The following is a 10096-nucleotide window of genomic DNA, read 5'->3' as shown; positions in this document are numbered from 1 at the left end:
AACTAGCTCTCAGCTTTTGCACCTCTTCGATTCCAAAGAGCTAAACTTTTTCTGAATCTCAGAAGATGACATCCATGTACTTTGAAGCTTTTTTGTTTTAGAGAAATTCAGTAAGGAATCAAGCATTCGTAAGGAGCTAAATGATCTATTTTGACACAGCCATCATCCTTGCAGGATATACTTTTTTGGCTCAGAAATTGTGTTTGCAGAATGGTTGTCATTCAGGAAGAAATAAGAGTTTGTAAAAAAACATGTAAATTTAGTCCCGGAGGCAATAAATATGTCTTTGGAATAATATGGTCCCCAGAAAGATTCCCAAAACAAGGCAATCTAAGAATACGGGATCAGATTCAAGCATACCAGGAAAGTGGGAAAATATTTTTATATGAATAAGAGCAACTAAAATCCTATGTTGGATTTCAGGAGAAAAAAAACCTACAGTGTTTAAAAACAGGCTGAAACATTATAGTTGCCTAATTCCACATGAACGACTACAAAACCAGGTTGGCTTTCTACTGATAAAACTCTGTTTCCAAGTACTTGCTGCCATAGACAACAGAAAATTAAAATCAGTAGAGATCTGAAAAATAAAATCATGCCAGATTTTTTTTTTTTTGCTTGTGGCTCATAACTGGATGTAGCATCAATATAATTTTATAAAAGCTTTTTGGACTGAGTTTTCAGGGGTCTTTTCGTCTGGTTTCCCACCCTCTGACAAATGCAAACCTCTTGCAGCTTGTCTCACATCTTATATTTCAGATTCCCAGCTCTCTAAAGCCCACACTCTGATTCTGTAAATGCATCTGCTACGGGAGCTGATACAAGTAGCTGGAACCTCTTTTCTTACTCTATAATCTAATGCACTTAGCGAGCCAATGAATATGTGTGAAAGGAGGGGCTTTCTGGCTAAGGGACTCCTTGCAGGGAAACAGCTGTTACAACGGCAAAACCTTAACCGAAGCCAGGCAAACACACTCACTCACATCCCTCAGTGGCTTTGCGCATCTAGGTCTGGCAAGACAACTCCCCCCCCTTCCTCTCTCTGCACAAAGTGAGCAAACTAGGACAGAGAAACTTAAAGAAGACCGGATCTCGGTTGTGAAACATTTCAGAAGATCCAGTAATGGCTTGGATCAGCAATATCTCCTGGTTTAATCACTTTGCTCTACATGAAGAACATTTCAGGAGGTACTTAAACAGCACTGAGGATTACTTAACCTTCCTATGTGGGCCCAGACGGAGCCATCTGTTCTTGCCCATGGCTTTGGTGTACACCCTGATCTTCGTTGTTGGGGTGGTAGGTAACTTCTTGGTTTGCCTGGTAATCCTCAAGCACCGGAACATGAAGACCCCAACCAATTACTATCTCTTCAGCCTCGCTGTCTCAGACCTGCTCGTGCTGCTTTTTGGGATGCCGCTGGAAGTCTACGAGATGTGGAGCAACTACCCCTTCTTGTTTGGGCCCGTTGGCTGCTATTTCAAGACGGCACTCTTTGAGACAGTGTGTTTTGCCTCCATCCTCAGTGTGACCACAGTCAGCGTGGAGAGATACATTGCCATCCTCCATCCTTTCCGTGCCAAGCTGGAGAGCACTCGCAAGCGTGCCCTGAGGACCATAGTGGTGCTCTGGCTCCTCTCTGTCTTCTTCGCCCTTCCCAATACAGGCACCCATGGCATCATGCTGCAGTATTTCCCCAATGGCACCCTGGTCCCTGGCTCTGCTACCTGCACTGTAGTCATGCCTATGTGGATCTACAACTGTATTGTCCAGATTACTTCCTTTCTCTTCTATGTGCTGCCTATGGGGGTAATAAGTGTGCTGTACTATCTGATGGGGCTAAGAGTAAGTCCTACTCCAACTATGCTCAGTGTTTCCTTAGCTCTTTCTTGTGTGCTTGTGTCTGTATGTGTCTTTTAAGTGATTGCACCTTTTTCTTGCCCATGTTTTCCCCCCAAAAAAGCAAAAGTATTTCAAACCTCTGAAAACAGTGGATCCAACTCCTTCTTCGGTGTAATCCCATTCTCTAATGAATATAGCTATGTTGGGGAATAATTTACCCCAATCTTTTTTTTTCAAAACTTACCATCGCTGCTGCTCACATTTGCATGTTGCTTAAAAATCCAAGTCTGTAGATTCATTCCAGCCTCTCAGGGGTGCCACCTTTGACCTAGGGACTAGAAGGAAACAGACCAAAAGGAAAATGTGAAAAGAATAAAAAGGAGCTGGCTAGTGTTCTAGCCAAATAATCTGTTGTATTATTTGTTTTACCTCTTCTTGTGACTATGGAATTTCCATCGTATTACATTGTTTTTCTCCTTCCCTGGAGGTGGTGATAATACTCAGTTGTTAAAACTCAGAAAGCTGTCATAAACTGAAATGCTACCTTATTGCTGCAGCTAGCAAATTCATCAATCATTTCTTTATATAACTATGGCATAGTTTCACCATCGATTAAGGCTACCTTAGAGTTCATAGTCATTCTCTCTTCAGAAAGTGAGACCAGTTTTACCAAATAGTCATCATTTAAATACATGGATAAAACAATCAGTATCACAGTATTATAAAGCTATGTAGCACAACACTGAAATGCACTGCTAATCATAGAGAGTCAATGACTTTTTTCTTCTCATATTTTACATATATTTTGAAAATATAAATCCTGTCTCATTGCACTGACTATAACCTAAAGCTTAAAAAGCTGCATCTGATCATATAGCAAGAAAGGGATGCACTATGCTAGTAGAGATGAATTAATTTACCAAATTATGTGCAAGAAATTCAACCAAACCTGTGCTGGTGTATATATCATTGTGTTGTGCTGGCTGATATCTACTGTTATCTGAAAATATACAGAAGCAATTTTTCCTTACCCAGGAAAAACCACAAGGATTAACTGCCAGAAATCCATAGCACACAGTAGATTTTTCAAAGCAATGAATGGGTAAAATTATCCCCACAGTCCAGTGGCTGTTGTGGGGTCTTTACATAGTTTCACTGAAAATTTTGCAAAATAAGACCTGGAGGGAGGAAAAAGTGCTGAAGTTATAGCTGTTTAAAAAAGAAAGACAAATCCCCAAACTAATAAAAAGAAGCCTTGAAGATTGCAATAGCTTCTATTTGTGGCAGCAGGTATTCCTAATCCCCATCCCAAAAGAGAAGCTAGGTACCAGACAAGGGCTGCTCCCCAGCATTCTCTATATTCACAGGTGTGTTCAAGCTGTCTTCCCTAAGGGCTGCAATGTTCATTGTTTATGCATCTGCTTTTCTGCACACCCAACTCAGACTTCCAAATGTGGAACAACACCCATCCTGGGTACATCTGCATTGCGCTCTAAATTACACTAGGCAAGATAGTTTCATTTTTTCAACAGAAATGATAGAAGAATGGTGTATATATATAATTTTTCAAGAGAAGACACTTTTTATGTACTCACAGAGGATGAAATCTATGAAGCTTCAGCAACACCCCAGAGTCTCCTGAGTGCCATCTATTTCTCATAGACTGCAGTGGAAAAGCTCAGAGTTGATCCAAAGGTTGTACATCAGCTCAAATTCAGCAAACAGAGGCATAGACTTTCCAAGTCCAGGCTTTATGGAAAGGTATTTCCTCGCGAAAGTTTCTCCCTCAAGCTTTTTCAGTGTTCAGGAGAGCCTCAGGATGCAATACAGAAGGAAGTATGTGTGACGTTAAGCAGCTATGGGAGGGTAGCAGATATGGGTCATACATTAGCTGAGTTTATTTTTAATTTTATTCCTTGCAAAGAGGAAAAAATGTTTGTCTTTCTCACTGGGAGATTCATGGCCAACAGAGCCTTCAGGCTGATTATCTCATGATCAATTACCTCATGATCTACTTGGATATAATTTTAAGGCTTGATGATTTAAGACTACAATGTTATGGTCAATAGATAGTTCCAGCATTAGTGTAAAGAAGAGGACACTGATGATCACACTGTAGCCTCATTAGATTTGATTGTGGAAGCTTCCTGCTGCCTCTTTCATGAAGTTCTCATCACAGGTGCCTTTAGGGCCAATCCCTAAATCATCCAGAATCTTCTTTAAACCCAGTTCAGCTGTTGGGCTACTGGTTGCAGCCTATAGCCAAAAAGCTGAGAAGGGAGAAAATAAGAACATGGGGAAATGCCTGCTTGTAGAAGCTAATCCCTGCAGTGCTGATAGAGATGGAGTGGCATTGCTTGGGAAGAAGTCTGCACTGCAGCAGGATTCAGTGCAGGGTCCCTGTCTCTTTTATTCAAACTGATCTCTAAAAGGACACAGGGGTAGGTGGCTACCTCTGGTTGTTTAAAAGTCAGATTCTGTTTAACTAGGGTTTTTGACAATGAATGAAGGGAGTGGAGACTCCAGAGACTTATTTATCCCACCTACTTCAGACATCTATGAGGGGATCTAGATGATCAGATGGGACTAGATTGACTTCACCTAGGATGATTCTTCTGTTAAGAGTCCAACACTTCTCTTAGTGTCACTTCCTCTCAGTAACACATTGGACGCACTGGTAATTTTTATTTCAACTATCTTTGAATCAAGACAACTTACTCTTGCCAATGTACAGCTAGTCCAGATTTTTTCATCAAAATCTATTTTGCCCCCTAAATGCCCAGCTGTCAAAAACATACTCTTCTGTGGACAGTGACTGCCTTTGACTAATTTCTGCAGAGCCCAACACACTACTGGAAGGGTCTGTCCTCTTTCCATGGAGGTTGTCCTGCAAACCTTGGACCCACTAACAAGTTTTCCTTTGCAATGGGCGTGAATGAAGAGTACACTCACGCTGCAGTTCAGCAGACGGGTCGCAACTGCTTCAGCCAAATCACTCACGTAGGCAGGTTCGCATGCTTTAGCACAAGCTGGGTGGTTTTTAAATATCTATTTTTCTGTCAGCTGGAGAGAAAATCTGATTACCACTCGTGTTAGACAGGCCAAGGAGCTTACAGAAAATGGTTCTCCTGCTTTTGCTGAGTGGCCTCACTAGGTTTGCCTGGGGATAGGTGAGGCCCTAATTTCACTCTGCCTTGTGATTTCTAGTATGAAATGCTGTAGCTAATAAAGATGTGGGTGGAAAATCCAATTTTCAGCTTCTTGCTCCAGACACTTTTAATTCTTTTGCAGTGAAGAGGTAACATTCATCTCCAGGCAACCCTACATAGCCTCGTACATCCACAGTGACGTAAAAGTAACCACCGCCTTGGCTGGAGTTCTCCCTCCGTCGAACCATCGACATGAACTCAAGTTACAACCTTTGCTGAGGACTGTTTTTTTTTTTTCACTTGCCCTTTGTCATAACTCATTGTTTTGTTAAATTGCAGCTGCTGAGTTATTCTTACTAGTTACACCTCCACCTATTAGCTCTTGAGGCTAAAGAGGAGCTTATAGCGTCACAACAATGACAAGAGGAAGGTGAAAAATAAAGATACATGTGTCTTTGGATTATGACAGCATCAGAGCACTGTACTCTCTGAGGCTTTGGAATATGCCTGGGATAGATTACTGTTGAGACTGAAAACCACTGAAGGAAAACGAGGGATTTTAATCAATCTGAGCAGACTTTTATCGCTAGATGTGTTACAAATCAACTGAGCCTCTTCCTTAAGCAACTGTGGCTACGACTAAAAGTTACAAAGGAAATAATGTAAAACATGGGAGGCCGAATTGTGCTACAATTGAATATAATTCAATTTACATTTATTTCCCATTTATGGGATTTATGAATAAATAGAACATTGAAAGAAGGTCCCATTTGATGGTCCTTACAGAAAAGTATACTTAACCAAAAATCAGGAAGCAAAGTCACAGTGTAAAAGGCAGAAGAAAATGGCACAAGTAGCATGTTTTCACAAGACTTTTACAAATCCAGATTAATTTCTGTCTTTTCCCTCATTCCTGATATTCTTTCCCATGTAATAAAAGTTTTGTTTCCAGTTCCTCTCTGTTGAAAAAAGCATCACTCGAATCTGTTGGCTAATCAGAAGTTCCCATTTCAGGAAGCTGGGTCCAATTATGCACTCTCCATAGATGATTTCTTTTATAATCAAAGCAATTGTCCTGATTATCTAGCCGTGGTTTTTTCATCATCAAAGCACCAGTGCTCTGTCCATAAGCATATGGGGGAAGCATTTCAGGGAGGATCAGATTATTATTCTTTATGTCCATTTTTTAGAAGTCCAGGAAAAACTAATGGAAAAGAAAAAAACCTTTTTGTAATTGAGCAGTATGTGGCTGAATCTGTGCATATATCATGCACACTGGCTGTCTGCAAGAGAGCATATATGGGTTTTGTTCATTAGATGGATTGAATATCAATTAGTCCAAACACTCAGGGCATGAAACAAACTCCCTTGAATTCTACAGGAATTTTTCCAGCGATTACAGCTGTATTTCACTGAGGCCTCTCTGGGTATCTTTTGGATCATTTGTTTGTGTTTAATTGTGGGGAACCTTTTTAGGAAAATAAACAAACAAACAATATTTTGCTAGAAGAGAAAATAATGCCTAGCAAAATACTGTTGAAACTGAACACAAACTGTGAACCAAATATTGACTCATTGAGAAAGGGCAAGTGGGGAACCGAAATACAAATTTGCTGTAAATATGCAGTCTCAGATGCATAAAATCTGTCATTGGTTTTTGAACCTAAAGTTTACACGTTTCTCTAGACTAAAACTGAAATTTAGGTGTAGATTTTTTTCAGTGAGTCCTGAGTTGCCCCAAATTTTGCCTTCTCAAGCTACAGCTATCAAAATATCAAACAGGCTATCTCTGGTGGGGATATTATCTCCTGTCTAAGCTCTCCTTTGGTTTCCTTCCTTTTGCCAGTTGAAAGGAGAGAAATCTTTGGAAGTGGAGGAAATGGCGGTGAATGTTCAGAGGCCATCCAGGAAATCAGTCACCAAGATGTTGTGTAAGTAGTGAGTCCTTCTGTGTTTTATTTACCATGGACAAGAGGGTGACCAGGTTCTGAAGGGTATCAAGCAAATTCACTAGATACAAGAGTTATGAGATGTTCACTAGATACAAGAGTTATGAGATGAGTAGCTGTGATTAAAAAAAAAAAAAAAAAAGGCTTATTGTAGTTTTATCTGGACTTACAGGGCATAGGAGTGAAACACCACAGCTAACTATCAAAAGACTCAGAAGGCAAATTTTCCTCTGCAGCACGACAGGATGTTGAGCAAACCTATATAGCAGATGCTTACATGGCAACTCTCTAATATCCCTGACTCCAAACCTGGCTCTTGCAGCCCTCTAGGGAGGATCCCTCTTTTTCAGAGTTAAAATTGACTACCTTGTACATTTTTAAAGAAGGATGTACATATCTGTTTTGCATCACACCACAAGCTCTGCTCATGCACAGGAAGGTTCTGCCAAGCCACATACATCACCTACTGCTGACTTAACCACTTAGACCTTCCCAAGAAAAAGTAGGACCTAGGCAGGCTTGCACATTGTATAGCATTCAGGAGAATTTGTGCTCCAACCACCCTGAAAGCACTCACATCACTTCCTAATTTAGGGCTGTCTTTAAGGCAAAGATCACCTTGCTACTGAGATGGTGTTTATGGAGGAAACATAAATCACCTTCAATATTTCCCGCACAATGTTATTCTTTTAGGCAGCTTAAGTCACCATCTGAACTAGGAAATTGCACTTTGAAGTCAGCCTGATTTTCTGTGCCCCATGACTGTCACCACAGATATTCATAGGACCCAAGTCTGGAATGGGTTTGCAAGAGCCAGCACAGGCCAAGTTGTGCATGGAGGCAAACTCCTTTTCTTTCATGCTGAGCAGTGCACCCAGACAGACCCATCATCAGCGCATGGTTCCTATGGCCTTATCCTGCTATGTGATGTACAAATAGTGTGCAGAGGAAATTAAATCCAAGGCACAATGGAGTCAGTGTGTCCCAGGTACCACAGATGAATCCAGATGTCTCACTGGCAGTTTCTTCTTTAGGCTCTGTACACGCCACAGTGTTACCTGGCTGTTGCCTGCTCTGTTTGAATGTCATTGTGTGTGCATGCACTGAGTTATCCAATACAGACACCAGTGGAAAGTTTTTTCTTTTAGCTGGTAATGCTAAGACAGAAAGGATGGTAAAAGTTTTGAAACAATTAATACAATTTGTATATTCAGTCTTTCATCCAGCTTTCTGAACTCTCTCTGCTCTGTGCAGACTAGTGAATCATATCCTTCCATAATTGGCTTGTTTTTCTTCTCCCCTTTCTCCATGCTAGTTGTCCTCGTGATGGTTTTTGCTATTTGCTGGGCTCCATTCCATATAGATCGACTTTTCTTCAGCTTTGTTGTGGAATGGACTGAACCTCTGGCTAATGTATTCAACTTAATTCATGTGGTGTCAGGTAAAGCTTTATTCTTTCACTTGCACAGGGTCTAGGGGAAAAAAAGTGTTTGTGAGTGGTTTACTTGAAATACGTAGTTAGTTATTTATTTTGTAGGTGATATGAGGCATGCATGAAAAAGCTTCTTGGGGTCCGGTAGACAGTAACGAGAATTGTGCCTTAAATAAAAATGGCATGCAAGTTTCTGCAACTTTCAAGATCTGGGCACGTTGTCCAAAACAGTTGTCTGAATATTCACAAAGAATGGAAAAAAAAAAAAAAAAGAATTTCATACATCATTACCAGCTGCTTTTCCTTCGTGGAAATGTTCAGAAATGCAGTTTGCTGTCATTCAGCTGCTTTTAATGAATACACAGCAGCAGGCATCATCCTCCAGAGGGTCTCTCAGGTTAACAGGAAACCTTACCAAATGGCAAGATGAAATAACTTACATACTGCTCAGAACTGGGTGAGATAACCAAATGTTTATGGCCTGGCCAACCATAAAACAAAGGCTTTTTCAAAGAGGAATCTTATTTTCAGTCTGCCATGGGAAAACGCTGAATGTAGCCATTAGGCAGCTCAGACAAATCCAATCTCGTGCAATTGTCCCGGTGTGTTGTAAGAAATTAGTTCCCCTCGGCTGGAAGTTATCCTCTGACAGCTCTGATGGGGGCACCAACTGTGCAAATCCTGCTGTGGGGATGAGGGCTGTGCTGGAGGCAGGTCAGGACAGCTCAAGAGAGAGCTGGTTCCTGAACAGCTGGAGATAGTGAGCTCCAGCTAGTACCCTCTCCCACTTTCCTTTCCCTGTGTGCTGCAGTGCCTAAGCTAGCTTTGACGAGACATCCCTCTGCCAGAATGGTAGCAGGCAGAGACGTGCTGTTGCCACCTCCACGCTTGCACCCAAGCTTGGTGGAGAAGTATAGGCAATGAAGAGATTTCCCTCTTCTGAGATCATTCCATGCACAAATGAGGTCTCTCTCTCTTTTCGCCCACCCTTGTTCTCCTAGGTGTTTTCTTCTATCTGAGCTCTGCAGTGAACCCCATCATTTACAATCTGTTGTCCCAGCGCTTCAGGATGGCTTTCCTCAGTGTGATTTCGCCTCGCTGCAAGAACTGGACCCCTAAACATCCCACTGGCAAGATTCCTGCCCAGCAGAGCATCTTTGTGGTTGAGGACCACAATCTCATGGACTCTGCTGAAGACACAAGTCTCCCTGGCACCCACAGGACATCTGTCAGCAGTTCTCAGCTCTCCACTGGTCTGTGACTTTCCATGTTGTGATCCAGGTGAGAGACAAGTTAAAGAAAATGACTTTTAGAAAGGAAAAGAGAAGAGACCCTCCTAAAAGACTGATTTCAGCAAGAAAATCTCACAGACAGTGTCTTGAATGAATGAATGAGGAGACTATAATTAGCTGTTGATTGAGAAGCATTGTTTTACCCTTAAGCTAATAGGAGGGCTGGAATTCTGACCTTACTGGCTGCAAGCTATGCCAGCGAAGAGCTGCTTTACATAAATAGGACACACTCCCAATGTTACCAGCACAGCAGGGAGACACAGCTTATCCAAGTCTTACCAAATGGCTTTTTGTGCACAAGCCTAAACATCAGTTTTTACTTAGTTTGAAACAGGGCAACTTGTTGCACAAGACTTGTCTACCCACCTCTAGCTTCAGGCAAGCCAGTCTCACTTTTCTCTTCTATGACCTTCTCGAGGTGTGGTGGTTGCAAG

At 41.6% G+C, this 10096-nt stretch overlaps 1 protein-coding gene across 1 annotated transcript; it reads left to right on the top strand.

Annotated features, from left to right (window-relative positions):
• Positions 1–1123: 1123 nt before the first annotated feature.
• NMUR2 (neuromedin U receptor 2) lies at positions 1124–9631 on the top strand. Its single transcript, XM_009814457.2, has 4 exons — positions 1124–1843; positions 6836–6920; positions 8254–8379; positions 9372–9631. Exons 1-4 carry the CDS (start codon positions 1124–1126, stop codon positions 9629–9631), a joined length of 1191 nt encoding a protein of 396 aa, XP_009812759.2.
• Positions 9632–10096: the final 465 nt, after the last annotated feature.

This window comes from Gavia stellata, chromosome 16 (assembly GCF_030936135.1).
Source record: "Gavia stellata isolate bGavSte3 chromosome 16, bGavSte3.hap2, whole genome shotgun sequence".
NCBI lineage: Eukaryota > Metazoa > Chordata > Aves > Gaviiformes > Gaviidae > Gavia > Gavia stellata.
Note: the sequence above shows the minus strand (reverse complement) of the source record. Positions and strands in the feature narration are given on the sequence as shown.

Coding starts and splice junctions, on each gene's coding strand:
- NMUR2 (XM_009814457.2), top strand. CDS start 1,124: ATGGCTTGGATCAGCAATATCTCCTGGTTTAATCACTTTGCTCTACAT. Junction 6,921..8,253: donor ATCAGTCACCAAGATGTTGT/GTAAGTAGTGAG, acceptor TCTCCATGCTAG/TTGTCCTCGTGATGGTTTTT. Junction 8,380..9,371: donor CTTAATTCATGTGGTGTCAG/GTAAAGCTTTAT, acceptor TTGTTCTCCTAG/GTGTTTTCTTCTATCTGAGC.